General features: G+C 43.8%; 2 protein-coding genes across 52 annotated transcripts in view; one reads left to right on the top strand and one right to left on the bottom strand.

The window, feature by feature from the left end:
- Positions 1 to 9,496, top strand: part of ENTPD5 (ectonucleoside triphosphate diphosphohydrolase 5 (inactive)) — a 50,220-nt gene extending 40,724 nt beyond the window's left edge. For 35 of the 50 annotated variants that reach the window (XR_014811135.1, XR_014811137.1, XR_014811134.1 and 32 more), the window contains one exon: positions 1,317 to 1,779. Coding sequence is in view for 30 of the 50 variants with exons in the window: in XM_084969776.1 (XP_084825902.1) it covers positions 1,317 to 1,403 (87 nt within the window). In the remaining 20 variants the exon portion in view is untranslated. Of the gene's footprint in view, positions 1 to 36; positions 101 to 1,316; positions 1,780 to 3,636; positions 5,162 to 8,780 lie in introns of those variants that run through there. The other 15 variants (XR_014811129.1, XR_014811128.1, XR_014811130.1 and 12 more) reach the window with 3 other exon arrangements.
- COQ6 (coenzyme Q6, monooxygenase) lies at positions 5,537 to 17,271 on the bottom strand. Of its 2 annotated transcripts, XM_001929106.6 has the most exons (12): positions 17,050 to 17,271; positions 13,967 to 14,101; positions 12,859 to 12,917; positions 12,439 to 12,562; positions 10,270 to 10,400; positions 9,327 to 9,434; positions 9,185 to 9,247; positions 8,892 to 8,999; positions 6,836 to 7,038; positions 6,642 to 6,757; positions 6,309 to 6,475; positions 5,537 to 5,656 (listed from the first exon to the last, which is right to left on the bottom strand). In XM_001929106.6, exons 1-12 carry the CDS (start codon positions 17,213 to 17,215, stop codon positions 5,627 to 5,629), a joined length of 1,410 nt encoding a protein of 469 aa, XP_001929141.2. In that variant the 5' UTR covers positions 17,216 to 17,271; the 3' UTR covers positions 5,537 to 5,626. The 2 variants fall into 2 exon arrangements, with proteins under 2 accessions (XP_001929141.2, XP_084825888.1); XM_084969762.1 differs by lacking the exon at positions 10,270 to 10,400.
- Between the last annotated feature and the right edge of the window lie 130 nt (positions 17,272 to 17,401).

Here is a 17,401-nt window from a genome sequence, read left to right as displayed (position 1 = left end):
GTAGGCCAGTGGCTACAGCTCCAATTCGACCCCTAGCCTGGGAACCTCTATATGCCGCAGGAGCGGCCCAAGAAATAGCAAAAAGACCCCAAAAAAAAAATATATATATATATTGGTATAATTGTTAGTGTAGGCATTTCACACCAGCTGGAGATGGATTTGTGGATAACAGAGGTCATCCTAAGCCCTCAGTACATACTAAGTTAACTTCCTCAACAATAATAAGTATCAACAAAAATGTCCATTTAAGGACAATTTTCTGCCATTTCCATTTCTGGCATCTTTTTAGTCTTTATTTCAGTGGCGGCAGAATTTGAATCAGGGCTGGACAGTCCCCTGCCCAGAGATGGCTTCACTTTGGCATCTATATCCCTAGGCTATCAGTTCTGTCCTGAGGATGGAGGAAGAGCATTTTGGGGATGGGGGACAGGGAGGCACTCTCAGTTTGATTCAGGTGTCACAGACTATATCTCAAACTATTGATTCATATGCCATTTATCCCAGTTTTGGTACAGTGGTTATAGATTAGATTTCATCAGGTCAACATAGAAGAATTGTGACATAGGAAGTTAGTATTAGACTAAAACCAGTCCACTGATTTGCAAACCTATGTGTGGGTGGGTGGGTGGGTAGTGATGGCATCTATATTCAACAGTAGCTTATGCAGAATGCCAGTAACACTGATAAAAATGGAACCATCCGGTTGAAGCAGAGGCAGGGGCCTAGAATTCCTTCACCATTTTGCCTCCCCTTCTCCTTTGAAGTACTTCCAGGAAACCTCTAGGATCCTGAAGAAAACAATTTGATAAACACTAATCAATCCCCTGTTACATAGTTGAGGAATGTCTAAACTTTTGCCCAAGGTCTCTAAACTAGTTGAGGCATAACCTGGCCTAGAATGCCTTATATCCCTTGGTTGATTATTAACTAGTGCTTAAGAAGGTGCAGATGCCACAGAGTATGAATTGAGAAGCTTAGATGTTCTTTCCTACCTCTGAATCTATTCCTAACTAACTCCTGTTACATTTAGTTTCAGGATTAGGGAAAGCATTAAAAAGTCTGTATGCCTGAAAGGTCCTGTCTAGAAGTCCTGGGCTGAGACACTTCTGGGCCAGAAGATTCAGGGATCATATTAGCAGGTGTAGGGGCAATGGCAGGGGCAAAACTTGGGGAAGCCTCCAGAGACTGGCCACTCTCGATTCTGCTTCGGTTTGGCCACGCAGATGACCTTTGCAGATATGACCTGCCCGTTTTGTGCATGCTAAAGTTGAAAATTGAATGGAAATGTGAAGATTTTTTTTTCTCCTTGCCAATAGCTGACAAAGAAAGTGAACAACATAGAGACAGGCTGGGCCTTGGGGGCCACCTTCCACCTGCTACAGTCTCTGGGCATCTCCCACTGAGGCCAAGCCCTTCCTCCAAAGCCTGCATCTGCCAACAACCTTTTTAAAGGGAGACAGAAAGAGGAGAGGACTCAGTCATGTTCAGAGCTAGTCTGGGTTCAGCCTAGACTGAAGCCCAGCAGCTGGTTTCATCAGGAAGAAGAGGCTTTTGAAGGCAAGTCTTGCCCTTGAGTCTAGAGATTTGGGTTTAAATAATTTTACACACCTAATGTGAACTGTCTCCTAACCACTATTCGTGCACAGCTGGTACCAGAGTCTAAATCTGTGAGGTTCCTTGTGTGTCACAGCGAGCCCAAAGGAACTGTTTTGGAATGGAACCTTGGAAAACTCAGGGATGGAACCCTGGGAACCAAAGAAAAATCTCATTTCAACCCTTTTAGTGCCTCATTCCTTTGGACATTTTAATTTTCCTCTTACATGTTAAACTAAGCTGATTGCAGTTCCATGACCCAACACAAGCATTTTTTTCTTCCCTACATATTGCTCTGTCCTACATTTGTCTCCACCCACCTACCCTAACAAAGAAAGAGAAAAAAATACCTGGTTTTGCTTTCCATTTGCTATTGAGAGAGAGAGAGAAAAAGACCCATATCTGAAGTTATGTGATCCTGCTTTGTTTTAGCTCCAATCAGCCACCGGAGAGCCATCCTAAATCTCAGCAGGATGGAGAGCAGGTCCTAACTGGGCAGGTCCCAGCCTTAAGAAAAGGGGCTGTTTTGTTTCTAGGAATAGGTCTTGGGAGCTTGTGGCTGCTCTGTGTAGACCACCTTCTTTTTTGCCAGTCTACCCTGGGATTAATGAACATATCCAACCTTATAGGAGAGAGAGTGAGTGCACGCACGTGCACATGTGTACATGCTTGTGTACATGCACACACATGTGCACCGGTACCTCCTTCCAGGCTAATGTGTTTGTCATCCTAAACTTGTTTTCTTTGTATTTCTAAGAAATAAATCTACAGCCTAGCTTTTGGCCTGTGGTGAGAGGCCTGTGGCTGTGCTGTTTAAGGATCTAGATTGTGGTAACAGCCCCTCTTGGTTTGCCCTTTTCTTCTCTTTGTAGCAGTCACTGTTCCTGCCCTGGCCCCTGATCACTTTAGCTAGCATCCTCTGCAATACTTGTCCAGTTCCAGGGTTTCTGATACCCTTCTTGAATCCTAACATTGGACTTGGTTGGCCATTTTGGCCCACATCAGTGAGTGGATTCTCACTGAGTGAATATTCAGAGCTCTTGATTCTGTGAATTATTTCCCCTAAAATTCATATCTTGCACTTTCCCACATGACCATCCCTTCTTCTTGTCTACCAACTCCAGTGCTCTTGGACTTGAAAGATCTTCCTCTGGTCTGGCTCTTTTGCCTTGGCTCTTTACCTCCAACTTCTTTCCAGCAGAGTTGCATCTCCCCAGATTTGTAGCTTTCACCGTAGACTTTTCTTTATAGGGCCACACCCATATGGAAGTTCCCAGGCTAGGGGTCAAATCAGAGCTATAGCTGCCGGCTTACACCACAGCAATGCTAGATCCAGGCTCAGTCTGCAACCTACACCACAGCTCACGGCAACACCAGATCCTTAACCCACTGAGCAAGGACAGGGATTGAACCCACGTCCTCATGGATGCTAGTCGGGTTCATTTCCGCTGAGCCACAACGGGAACTCCAGGGAACCTTATTTTAAAAGGTATTCCATTGAGTCAATATTTAACATCTGAGATGTGCAAGTGATTAGGCAAATTTCTATATCCTCATCCCCCGAACTTTTAGTTTTTTAGTTCTATGTGGAATTTTTTCATTCTTCACACTTTTAATTATTACCGAGGTCACCTTTATACATATTGCTTCTTCCCCCAAAAATGCATAATGAAATAAAAATCTTTATAGAGTTGGAAACAGCCTAAGCATATAATCCAATGGGTAGAACACTGCAGAATTCCCTTAACACTTCTAACTGGTTTTCATTCAGCTTCTGTCAAGGTATGTTTTCAGACAACTCATTCTGCTTTGGGATTGCACTGATGACCAAAAAAAAAAAAAAAAAAAATCCCTCCTTATATTGAGCTGAAATCTACATATCTTCTTAGTATCTTAATTCTGCTCTAATCCTTCCACAGGCCTTTCAGTTTTTTGAAGAAAGCTCCTCCCCAGTCCCACCACATGACTTCTAGACCCTTCCCATCTTTGTCTCAAATGTCAGGTGTTAGAACCAGTCGTCATACACAAAATTTTGTTCCACAGGATTGGGGGAGAGCATTTCCTATTAGAAACCAAGTTGTTTTCCCAAGAGATAAACTGTGTTCACTAGACTACTCCAGCTTCATCAGTCCAGAGAGGTAAGACTGCCTGGTCTGTATTAGCACAGCTTGTCTCTGAAACTTTTCTCACAAAGGCCACATACTGTTCAGCAGACTATTTCAGTCATCCCAAATACTTTTCAGAACTCTTGGGTAGATGCATTGTAACTCCAGAAATGTATCTACCTGTTTTCTGATCATCTTGATTATAATATTTGGAGAATTATACTATTTAGAGAATTAACTACCTTTAACTATCTTATCCATTTTAGGAGCAATTTGGAATGAAAATTTTTCTTAAAAACAAAAAACTGTCTATAATGTCCTTTCTGCCCTTGCTGTACCTTTTGGGGCCTCTCATTAAGAGCTTCTGTAGGAGCTAATATTGGTGGCTAAGTTTCCTTTCTATAAATGTGGTCTTAGGACATGGCCCAGCACATAGGGGGTGTGTGTGTGTTGTTTGATATCATCATCATCAGAAAAACATCCTGTCAGTTATGGAGGTCTTTGCAAGGTGTGCCTTAAAATTCTTCATGTCTTACCCAATTTTGTTCATGTGCTTTTGAAGCGCCCCATGTTCTAACCTGGGCTACCTTTCCATTCTTTATGAAAGATTACCTTTTCCCCTTCAGCGACCTTTCTGGGCTCTGCCAGGGGTCAACACAGCTTTTCCCAGTGGCTGCCATCTTTCATTATGGGCACAGTTTTCCTGAGAACAAAGGTTTGTGACATTCACACCTTTTTACTCTAGTGTCTCATAAATTTCCCAGTTACCTGAAAAGCTCCTGTGCAATAACAAATTTCCCATTCCTTCAAAAATATTTCCCAAGAGTAGCTTAGCTTGGTTCAGAAGCAAACTGTTACCTTCTCCTTTTCGTCTTCAAGTCAGACTTCTGGGCAAGATGTTTTTTATAGTATTGAAATCTGATGGATCCCAAATCTCTTCAAGTGAAATCTCTGGTACTATGTATGAGGTAAGCGCTTCAAAAATGCATAGCAAAACAACCCCCTGCCCACCTCAACAATTTGCTGCTAATCAGAATTTTTCTTTTGACTTGGTTTCTGAGGTCTTTAAACCTGTGCAATGAAATTTATTGTTTTATTAATAAACAGACAATGGTGCCCACAATGGAAGAACCATAATTAAAATTGAAATATGGTGCTGTGATGACAAAGTAATACCTAGCATTTTAAGATCTGGTTTTCTTTTCAGGTCAAGTGTGACAGAGGTTAAAGCAATTTGTTTAATTTGCATTTTAATGTTATTAATTTTTAAATAGCAATTCTAACAAAAATGCATCAATTGACTTTCTAATACTTTATCAAAAACAACTGTATAAATTTACAACCAGCATTTAAAAAAATAAACTGTATAACTTCTCTTTGGAAAGGACTGCTAATAAGTGAAAATGAATGAGACAGCACCTTAGCAATTTCTGATTTAGTAATAAAACGTTTTTTCAACAAAATCATAGTCTTCCTTTGTGATTTTTTCTTTGGCTTGGTTTTTATGCCTGTCTCACAGCAAATCACCACTCATTATTTGGACTATATAGGTCCATTAAGCAGAGGAGAAAAAAAAAGAATGACTTTTTTTTTTTTTGCTTTTTAGGGTCATACTTGTGGCATATGGAGGTTCCCAGGCTAGGGGTCAAATTGGAGCTACAACTGCTGGCCTACACTACCGCAATGCAGGATCTGAACCATGTCTTCGACCTACACTGCAGCTCATAGAAACACCAGATCCTTAACCCACTGAGCGAGGCCAGGAATCGAACCCAAAACCTCATGATTCCTAGTCAGATTCGTTTCCACCGTGCCATATGGGAACTCCAAGACTGACATTCTAATGTAAAGTAAATTTATTAAATTAAATCCTGAAAATATGTGATGGTCTTGGGAAAAGATGTTCAGAATCTCCGGAAGAAGAGCATTCATTTGCTTGCAAAGGCCATAATCTGCTCCTGGGGAAAAATGAAACAGTGAAGTGATACTCGACCCCTTAAGGCATGAGGGCAGGTGAAGAGAACACTTTAAAATATCTTAAGTGATGTAAGCAAAAAACTCAGCAAAATTCCCAGATAGCTTCTCCCAAGTGTACCTCCAAAGTGTCTTTTAATGGAAAGGGCAAGCAACAAAAGGAGTTAAGCATCTTTAAGCATCTTTTTTTTTTTTGGTCTTTTGGGGGCCGCACCCGTGGCATATGGAAGTTCCCAGGCTAGGGGTCTAATCGGAGCTACAGCTGTTGGCCTACACCACAGCCACAGCCATGCCAGATCCTTAACCCACTGAGCGAGGCCAGGGATGGAACCTGCAAACCTCATGGTTCCTAGTCGGATTCGTTTCCACTGCGCCACGACGGGAAGTCTGACTTAAGCATCTTTATCTTTAAAAGTCCGCAGTCGCTATTTTAGGCCCTTCTTACACAGTTATTGCTTAGATGTGGGCCCTAGCACCAGCAAGCCCAGCAGACATTTCTTTCGCTCATAACTACTGGGGAAGGTATTCAGATAAAGACGGTAATTTTATAGCCAAGAAAATTCAAAGAAATTAAGACTCATTGACAAAGTCATTTCTCAGTGAGCAAGACTCTGGCAGAGCTGGGGGCACTCTTACTTTGAGTGGAGATACTGCATTTGTAGCTTGCAAGCCCCACGTCCTGAGCAGCACAAGTGGGGTGGCACTGGTGGAATAGAGCCTTTTGAGTAGGTCAGTAGCAGCCAGAAGAGCAGTGTTGTGACGTTGTCTGTCTGTTTCATAACCTGTGAGGTGGCTCATGGAGCCTGGAGAGAAGAGGAGAGGTTCAATTCCCAATTCAGTAGTGACGTCTTCTTTCCTAGCAAACTAGATACATTCACGGCCATTACACTTGGCTCCTGAGGGCCACGTTCATGATCTTCCCCTATGAAATGACCTTGGGAAACCTTTCCAAGGTGCCTGAATCCCTACCTAAGTCTTTCCCGTTGAAGGCTGCAGTTCTGAGGTGATGGACCAAGCTGGAGATATCCCCAAAGCCCATGTTGACACCTTGTCCTGCAAGTGGGTGGACTCTGTGGGCGGCATCCCTAAGGACAAAGCACAGTTCAGGTGCAGCCTCCAGTGCAGAGTGAAAGGGGAGCAGTCCTGCTTTGTTATTATCTTACCCAATGAGTGCCAGCCGAGGCCGGACGTACTCAGCAGCGTGTCCCAACCCAAGAGGAAACAGTACCCGGCTTTTGGCATCCACCTTGGCTACACTTGGGGGCAGCTGGCGAGCTGAGACCTTAGTGGGCTTCAGAATGGAAACCACATAGTGCAGCACGGAGCTGGCCGAGTCGACGAGGTCTGTGTGGTTAGCATCACTCCACTGAGTGGCGGCCACAAAACAAGTGAAATTTCATCAGTGACCAGGAAATTAAAAGTTCAACAGAGCAACCCTTTATAACCACAGCCACAGGTAATGGCACCCAACATGCCTAAACTGATCCAGACCACAAGTGACGAGCCCCTTGAGCCAAACATAAACACACTTCCCGTCACTTCCCACAGGCGTTAGGATGAAGCCAGACTGCTCATGACCTGCCCCTGCCTACCTCTGTGTGTCACCCCCACCAGTCCTACCCTCAGAAAGATGTGTCTGCCACAAAGCAGCTCTCTCTACAACCTCTTGCCTCCACGCTCTCCTCTGTTTAGAATGTCTTCCCACCACCAGCTCGCCAGGATTACACCTCAGAGCATCCAGAAGCTGTCGCCAAACCCTCCTCCCTGCTCCCACAGTATCCCATGCCTACTTCTACCACTGTTCCAAACTGTCATTTCTGTATCTTTCTCCCTCCCTTGACTGAGCTTCCTGAAAGCAGGGACTGTGTCTCATCTGTCTACCTCTGGAGCCTTCTACAGAGAAGCACTCATAAGTCTTGCTGAACGAATGTACTGCAAAGACCTGTGCCAGGAATATAAAATGACCCAGAGGGTCACTATTTATCTTGGAAGCCACTTCAGTATGTTCAGTTCCTTTTATTCTTGTTACTACAGAGCAGGGGAGCTTAAATTCTTCACTGTAAACCGCTGTGAAGTCATCAGCGAGGCAGCAGTTTGGTGCTTAAAAGCATGGGTTTGAGGCCCAGTCTGATTTCAGAACCCAGCTCTGCCAATAGCTGTATGACCTCAGGCAAGGGACCTATCGCTAACTGAGCAGCATACAGTACCTACCTCAACTGTGCACTGATTAAGTATGTGAATAGATGTAAAAACCCTTCACCAGTACCTGGCAAACTGCAAGTGCTCAATAAATGTTACTGATTATTATTAGTGAATTTAGATAATGTGGCATTTAAGGTCCCAAAATACTGGTGTCTATTAATCTAAAGGCTGTGTCTACTCCAGAATAACTACATTGAGTACCTATAATGTACTAGGTATGTTGCAAGCATTTTCTATAAATTTTCTCATTTTGAGTCTTTAGACTTTTTTATTATTGTTAAACTCTGAAAGGTTCGTGATGCTACTTCCATTTTACAGGAGACTAATATTGAACCCATGTCTGTCTACAAAGCTCACTCTTTTTTTTTTTTTTTTTTTTTTTTTGTCTTTTTGCTATTTCTTGGGCCGCTCCTATGGCATATGGAGGTTCCCAGGCTAGGGGTCGAAACGGAGCTGTAGCCACCGGCCTACACCACAGCCACAGCAACGCGGGATCCAAGCCACGTCTGCAACCTACACCGCAGCTCACGGCAACGCCAGATCGTTAACCCACTGAGCAAGGGCATGGACCGAACCCGCAACCTCATGGTTCCTAGTCAGATTCGTTAACCACTGCGCCACGAGGGGAACTCCCAAAGCTCACTCTTAAGCTCCCCACTGAAATGTGCTCAGTCACCTCCCACTCCCCCCACCCAGGAACACTTCTAATGAATCAGGCTTCAAAGGTTCAGGTACTTGGGATCTAGGAGAGCAGCTCAAAATTATCCAAGTATTATAGCTTTAAAAAAGGCTCTACCACCTAGGCAGCTGTTTCAGTCAGCTTAATAGCGGCCCACAACCCTCAGAAGAGCACATAAATTAATTTCTATTCTTTTACATTTCCTGAATCCCCTCCACATAATCCAGGTCCAGTGTCCCAGGTTTAAAGGAGCAGCTGGTTGGTTAGTCCTTTCTTCTTACTCAAAACCACCTTTCTGTATCTACCCGTGCAACACACCATCGGCTGGTGATACTCACAAAGGCAGAGTTAATGGCATCCACAAACTTTTCCTCATCCATACTGACCAGCTCTGCTGCGTGTTCATGGGATGTGGACCAAACCAAGGAACTCAAAGTGTCCGAGAGCTGTGTCAAAAGAACATTAGTACCAAGGGCTAAAACTTCGTGCGAGCGCTCAAGCATGCAGGAAGGTAAGAAGGGGAGACAAAGCCAGCCCGGGCATATTCCCTTGAAACCAGAAAAAGGCTAAAAGTGAAGTTCTAAAAGAAGATGACTTGACACGTCCAAGCAGACTAGCCAGGACTTCTTACCGGGAGCAGAGCAATGGGCCCAGACGGAAGAAATCTCTGCCAAGCTACATTGTTTTCCGTGGGCTGCGACAGCAAAAGAAAAGTTCTTGTGACAAGTACCTCGTACGAACCGGGCCCCCCAATGGCAGACTCGGGATCTTACCTCTGATAAATGCAAAGTAGCCACAACAGCGGACTGGTCATAGTTCCAGCTAACATCCCGGATTCCAGCAGCCTGCCGTACTCCTGAGTTGTGACCATCAGCACCAATCTGCATGGAGACAAGAGCCTGCTAAGTCTTACAAATGCTTAATAAATGAAACTGTTCCAGAAGTTTGTCTCTGCCTTCTAAAAGTTTTCTCTAGTTCCAAATGCTGCAACCCTTTATCATGCCTGTCTCGCCCACAGGCCCTAGAGGAGAAGCCCTACCTATGTGATCCCAGCCTCAGCTAATAGTTCAAAGCTGGACATTTGACTCAAGAGCTGCCAGCCCGAGGTTAAACTCAGCCTGAGTGTCTTGATATTTGAACTAGTAAGCAATTAGGCAGGCACTAGAGCTAACAGTCCTGATGGTTAAGCTAGGAATGGCTGACATGTTAAAGGGGAAGCTGATGAGAAGAAACAAATGGCAGATGCAAGGCGATGAGTGACACAGGACTCCCGAAAGGGAAAGAACAGCCTCAGTTTCTGACACTCTGGTTCCTGTCCCCGTAAGGCCAGCTATCCTTTATTTCAAGACCTGCGATGGCCCAGGAGATTGCTTCCTGTACAGGGTTTACCACAGGACCATCTTAACTTGAGCTGGTCTGAGTGAGTACTGATCCTTATAACCAAAAGCTTGGCCCAAAATTAACTTCAACAATATGGGGAGTTCTCTGGTGGCGCAGTGGGTTAAGGTTCCCAGCATTGTCATGGTTGTGGCTTGGGTCACTGATGTGGTAAGGATTCAATTCCTGGCCTGAGAACTTCTGTATGCTGCGAGCATGGCCAAAAAAAAGGAAAAACAAAACTTCAACTAGAGCTTAGATCTAAAATTAGCAGAGATGCTAGAATCTAATAACATGTGGCTATGCAAGACCCCTGGCAAAATAAGAATCTTCAACTACCAACAATTTGGTCTGGAGGGTGCTGCCATCACCTAGGGTAATATGAACCCAAGGGCTGGAGTCTGCCATGGAAAATGGGTAAGGCCAGGTATAGCTGACTGCTTTGCTCTTGTAGAGAACGGTCACTCGGTCTAGGGAGGTCAGAAGAGAAAAAAACAAACATTAGACAGTTGGGCCACACAGGCTGAGGAAAGAACTAAATACCTAATTCAAGCAAAGTCCCAGGAGAGCATATCATTATCTTATTATTTACTCCTAAATGACAAAAGCAGAGATCTACAAAATAATTCATGTGGTCAATGCTACGCTCTAAGAGCTGGTGAAGGACAGAGGCCACAGGGATGCATCGCGGAGGGGAGAGGAGCCAGGAAAGGAAAGCTGCCTCTGAATTAGCACCTGTCCCTCGCACTTGCTTGTCTTCAGGCTCCTGCTCCTCTAGTTTCGCTCTACATCTAAATGAACCCACATGTGCTTTCAGAGCAAACACGGTGGGGAATACCACAAGCTCAAATAAGTTGTAGATTTCATAAGATTTTTCTTCCCACTCAAAGTCATTTTACTGTAAAAGTCTGAACAACAAAGGTTTAAGTTGGAGAAAAATCACCTTTAATATACCACTCAGAGGCAGCCACAGCTAAGGCTTTACTGTATAGCTTTCCAGACAGTATATATGCACACTGCCCACCCCCAACATAGACTCACACACAAGTGGGATTATATGACACATACTTTTTTTTTCTACCAATACATTATGGGACTTTTTTTTTTGGCCTCACCTGAGGCATGTGGAAATTCCCAGGCCAGGGACCAAAGCAGCAGCAATCTGAGCCACTGCAGTGACAACACCAGATTGTTAACCCACTATGCCACAAGGAAACTCCTGGGACATGCTTCTAAATGACTATTAGATCTAAATTATCTTTTTTTATTTTTGTCTTTTTGCCTTTTCTAGGGCCGCTCCCGTGGCATATGGAGGTTCCCAGGCTAGGGGTCCAATCGGAGCTGTACCCACCGGCCTAAGCCAGAGCCACAGCAAGGCGGGATTCGAGCTGCATCTGCGACCTACACCACTGCTCATGGCAATGCCGGATCCTTAACCCACTGAGCGAGGCCAGGGATCGAACCTGCAACCTCATGGTTCCTAGTCGGATTCGTTAACCACTGCGCCACAATGGGAACTCCAGATCTAAATTATCTTTAAAAGCTACATGGATGTGTATGACATAATCACTTTGCTATACAGGAAAAATTGGAACACTGTAAACCAACTATACTTTAATAAAAAAATTATATTAAAAAAAAGCTACATTGGAAGTTCCCGTTGTGGCTCAGTGGAAACAGACCCAATTAGTATCCATGAGGACAAGGATTCGATCCCTGGCCTTGATCAGTGGGTTGTGGGTTTGATCCCTGGCCTTGCTCAGTGGATTAAGGATCCAGCACTGTTGTGAGCTGTGGTGTAGGTTACAGACGTGGCTTGGATCCCATGTTGCTGTGGTGTAGGCTGGCAGCCACAGATCCAAGTAAACCCCTAGCCTGGGAACAAGGAACCTTCATAAGCCGCAGGTACGGTCCTCAAAAAAAGAAAAAAAAAAAAAAAGCTACATGGAAGGGATGAACTATTATCCCAAATGAAAAAGCATTTAAGTTGCTTCCAACTCCTCTCTCCAGAACCCCGAAATATTTATAAATCATATATATAAGGAATTTATATCCAGAACATATAAAGAACTCTTAAAACTAAAGACAAAAAATCTAGCTTTAAAATGGGTAAAAGAGGAGTTCCCGTCAAGGCACAGCAGAAACAAATCCAACCAGGAACCATGAGGTTGCGGGTTTGATCCCTGGCCTTGCTCAGTGGGTTAAGGATCCAGCATTGCCGTGAGCTGTGGTGTAGGTCACAGACATAGCTCGGATTCCAAGGCTACAGCTCTGATTATACCCCTAACCTGGGAACCTCCATATGCCCTGAGCGTGGCCCTAGAAAAGACAAAAAACAAAAAAACACCAAAAACAAACAAAAAAAACCAAAAAAAACCAACTCTGAGATAACCAACAGAGGGTTCTTTATGGTGGACATCAGTATCTGCAGAAGAGATCCTTTCAGTAAGTCCCAGAATAATGCACCTTCCAGAAAGTAAACAGAATGGAAGTCAGGAAGTGCCTCACCTGACACAGCCTCCAGCTGCTTCGTGAGGGCCTGCATGATGACATCATTCTCCACGATATAGCCCATGTCATCTAAATTATCCTTGTCAAACATGATCAGGGCCTCGGAGCAGGCATCCCACACCTAGAAACACAAAGGGGAGGTCTGTATTACAACCCAAGGAAAAGGAAACACTACTCCAGTTGGAAATCAAGTGTTGCTTTCCCAAGTGAGTGAAGCAGAAAAATCACAATTGGCCAGTCCCTCTGCCAGGAGATAGAAGGTGAAAAGCAAATTCTCTTGGGAATGCTTTCCCATCTCCTTAGACTGAGCGTAAACTGATTTCTTCCCACAGTCACAGAAAACCTGGAGAATGTGAACTCCAATATCCTAACACAAAACCGACCATGATATCTTGCCAAACGTGATAAAGGAGGCACCTGCATTCGCCGAAAGGCTCTGTATCTCATGTTGCAGATGTGGTCCCAGGCACCAAAACCTACAAAAGAAAGGATCTGCATATAGACTAGAGCAACCCCGTGGGACCCGCATCCCTCCTGGGCTCCCCTTTGTCCCTCCAGTCAGAGGTGGTTGTCACCGGTCTCCAACAACAGAAAAACACTCTCCGCTTCTATCCTGTTTAATGCTAGGAGCTAAGCTAATCTGTTCCCCAGTTCAGATTACAGAGGATGAAAAGGATCCAGCTTTCAGGATCAAATGTCAAATCATGTTAAAGTGGGGGAAATAAAAAAGGAAACCAAATCCATATAATTTTTCTTCATCATTCTATTGAGGTTACAAACTCCCTGGATAAAGACCTTTTTTAAAAAAAACTCTACAGCACTAAACCATTCATTGAGGAAATATTTATTGAGCACCTACTATGTGCCAGATACACTTCTAGGTACTGAGCATAAAGTGAGAAACCAAACAGACAAATCCCTGCCTTTAGCAGCTGACATTCTAGTTGGGAGAAATAGGTAATAAAGAAAAAATGTTTTTCATAGTAAAATGTCAGGTAGTTAAGTGTCATGAAGAAAAATAAAGGGCTAGAGAGTGATGCAAGAATCTAATTTTAGATGGGGTGGTTCTAGACAGGATGGCCCTAGGGGAGATCCGAGACAACTTGCTAACTGGTTCCATGTGCACACATCCATCCACACCCTAAAAGCATTTAGCATTCAGGCTCCCCAGCCCCCTAGAGGACTAACTCTGGAACTGAAGAATATGCTGCTGCTAGAAGTGAATGGTCAGAATCAGTTCATATAGTTTCAATGCCACCGATTCATAATGACCCAGCATCACAAATGAAGTCCACATGGACCTACTTGTCCCACGTATGCCTTCCTCAGGATTGAGAGTTGACGCAGGAACAATTCCAGGGGCCTCATCTTCAACTATGCACAAGACTACCAACCCCACTCCTCTCCCCCACCCACCTCAGTGAGCTCCCTCCTGGCCAGATACTCTGGTGACTTTGTACCATGGGACACAATGGAAAGTCAAGAGACAGGAGACTGATTCTAGAACAGAGAAGCTTTTACTCACTACTGAGAAGGGTTGCAGAGCCAGGGGAAATGGAGCTGACCCTGTTGCTGTAAGTTTCTGGTAATTTCCCCAATACTTTCTTTGGACCTGCTTCTAGCAACAGAATTTTCTTGTCACCAAAGTGAATATCATGTCCTAAAACAAAAAAAGAAAATGTTATATCATTTTAGGAAAATCGGCATATATTTTTTCTCATTTCTAAGAGAAGCAACAGATTAACCAATTCCTCAGCCCCTTGGATTCAAATTTCTTACAGGGCACATAAAAAAGAAACACTATGTAAGCAGTTAACATACGCTGTTTCAGTCATGCAAACCACCCTGCCCATGGTGGTAAGGCCTCTCCAGACAGCCCAACACTTGCCATGTGCAAAGAAGCAAAAAACTGGCAAAACCCAGAGCGAGCTAAAAGAATGCCCTAGAAAGGAAGAATGAAGAAAGGAAGGTTGTTGTATTTAGATAATAGATATTTACAATCTTCAAAGTATTAAGTTCCTAAAAATTACAAATCCTGTTCAATAGAAAAATGTACTTAAGAAGCAAAATTCGGGAGTTCCTATTGTGGCTCAGCGGGTTACAAACAACCAGTACCCATGAGGATGCAGGTTCAATCCCTGGCCTTGCTCAGTGGATTAAGGATCCGGTGTTGCCATGAGCTGTGTTGCAGGTCTCAGACACAGCTCGGATTCAACTCCTAGCCTGGGAACTTCCATATGCCACAAGTGCAGTCAGCACAAAAAAAAGCAAAAAAAACCTATTGCATAGCACAGGGAACTAGAGTCAATATTTTGTAATAATCTATAAGGGGAAAGAATATATATATAAAACGGAATCACTTGGCTATACACCTGAAAGTAATACAACATTGTAAATCAACTATTTTTCAATTTTTAATTTTTATCTATTTCTTTTTCTTTTTTTTTTTTTTTTTTTTTGGCTGCACCCAAATCATGCAGAAGTTCCTGGGCCAAGGATGGAACTTGTGCCACAGCAACAACCTGAACCACTGCAGTGGCACCACCAGATCCTTAACTTGCTGTGTCAGGAGAGAACTCCTCAAATTTTTTTTTTTTTTTAATTTTCCCACTGTACAGCAAGGGGATCAAGTTATCCTTACATGTATACATTACAATTACATTTTTCCCCCACCCTTTGTTCTGTTGCAACATGAGTATCTAGACAAAGTTCTCAATGCTATTCAGCAGCATCTCCTTGTAAATCTATTCTAAGTTGTGTCTGATAAGTCCAAGCTCCCAATCCCTCCCACTCCCTCCCCCACCCATCAGGCAGCCACAAGTCTTTTCTCCAAGTCCATGATTTTCTTTTCTGAGATGTTCATTTGTGCTGGATATTAGATTCCAGTTATAAGTGATATCATATGGTATTTATCTTTGTCTTTCTGGCTCATTTCACTCAGTATGAGATTCTCTAGTTCCATCCATGTTGCTGCAAATGGCATTTTTTTAAAAAAGTGAAAAAAAACAACCCACAAAATGGGAGACAATATTTGAAAATCATTTATCTGATAAGGGGCTTATACCCAGAATATATTAAAAAAAAAAAAAAAAACCTCTTAAAAAGTAAATAATAAAAGGAAAAACAGCCAATTTAAAAATGGGCAGAGGTTCTGAATACCTCTCTAAAGAAGATATACAAATGACAGATAAACCTGAAAAGATATTCAACATCATTAGTCATTAGGGAAATGCAAATTAAAAGCAGGAGATAGCTGGAGGTCCCTTGTGGCAGAGCAGGTTAATTACCCAGCGTTGGCACTGCAGAGGCCCAGGTTTGATCCCTAGGAACTTCCATATGCTGCAGTGCTGGATGGATGGATGGATAGAGAAAGGAAGGAAGGAAGGAAGAAAACAAAACAAAACAATGAACAAAGGAAAGAACCAGGAGAGAGCACTTCACACTCCCTAGTATAACTAGTAACAAAAAGATACTAACATTGCTATCCAGGATGTGGAGAAATTATATTGGTCATATATTGTTGGGGGAAATGTATTTTACATGGGCAGCCACTTTGGAACACTGGCTGTTCTTCAAAAGGTTAAACAGAGTTTACTGTGACCTAGCAAATCCACTCCTAGGAATAGGAGTGTACACAAAAGCTTATACACAAAATGATAGTAGCATTACTTGCTATCGTCCAAAACTGATGAATGAATAAATGTGCTATATCCACACAAAATATTAAGCTTGTAAAAAGGAATGAAGCACAAGCTACAACCTGCGTGAAAATCAAAAACATTAAGTAGATTCCATGTATATGGAAATGTCCCAAAAAAGCAAATATATAGAGGCGGAAAGTACACGAGCAGTTACCTAGGGGGGACGTGGACAGTGACCATTAAGGAGTTTGGATTCCTTTTGGAGATGATAAAAATACTTTAAAATTTATTGTGGCGATGGCTGCACAATTCTGTGAATATACTAAAAATCATCAAATTCTATGCTTTAAATGATAGTGTACAAATCATATCTCAATGAAGCTATTTATTTATTTATTTTTGACTTTTTAGGGCCGCACCCACGGCATATGGAGGTTCTCGGGCTAGGGGTATAGTTGGAGCTGTCGCTGCCGGCTCACACCACAGCCACAGCAATGTAGATCCCACAGGAGTCTGCAACCTAGACCACCGCTCAGGGCAACGCTGGATCCTTAACCCACTGAGTGAGGCCAAGGATGAAACCTGCATCTTCCTCACTAGTCAGATTCATTTCCACTGAGCCACCACGGGAACGCCTCAGTGAAGCTGTTTAAAAACCAACACAAACCAGCCTAGCTCAATAGGCAATGCCTGCTTCCTTTCAACGGTGTCCAGAACTAAAAAACCCTGGGCAAGTCTGTTTCCCCACGCCTTGGAAGAACTCCTACTGTTCCCTCCCACTTTTGACCCTTTGACATCCTGAAGGAACAAACGCTTGCCCCAAGGCCTTGGGGCTCCTCTGGGCAGGGAATGGACCACAAGATACATAACTCTCAGACTCTGGGCAAACAGTGCCAGGGTTCCCACGGTTCTCACCGTTCCTCCCGGGCCCCACTCCCCGCCACTACCGGTCTGGAGATGCGCTTACCCAAGGCACAGGCCATAGCGGCGCCCACCATGCCTCCACCCGACACCACAACATCATACACGGTGTCAGCCGTGGCGCCGGCCCACCTCCGACAGGAAACTAGCGGGCCTCTCTGGGCAGCAGAAAGAGCAGTCCCCGATCGGCTGCCAGCCAGCCGGGCAGCCATGGTGCTGACTTGCGCCGTATTTGGCGCCCCGCTAGGCCCGCCTCCGGGAGCACTTCCGGAGCAGAGCCCTCCAGTCACTAGCTGCTTTAACCTCCACCTCTAAACCGGAAGTAGAACTTACCTAGAGAATAAGCCAATCAGAAGACGAATCTTGCCTGCCGAGGAAAGGGACCATTTCGTGTATCT

This window comes from Sus scrofa, chromosome 7 (genome assembly GCF_054392235.1).
Source record: "Sus scrofa isolate SSC_HxYL_T2T_F1_AM1 chromosome 7, Sscrofa_HxYL_maternal_Yorkshire_Landrace_v2.0, whole genome shotgun sequence".
NCBI lineage: Eukaryota > Metazoa > Chordata > Mammalia > Artiodactyla > Suidae > Sus > Sus scrofa.
This window is presented reverse-complemented; position numbering and strand designations above follow the sequence as displayed.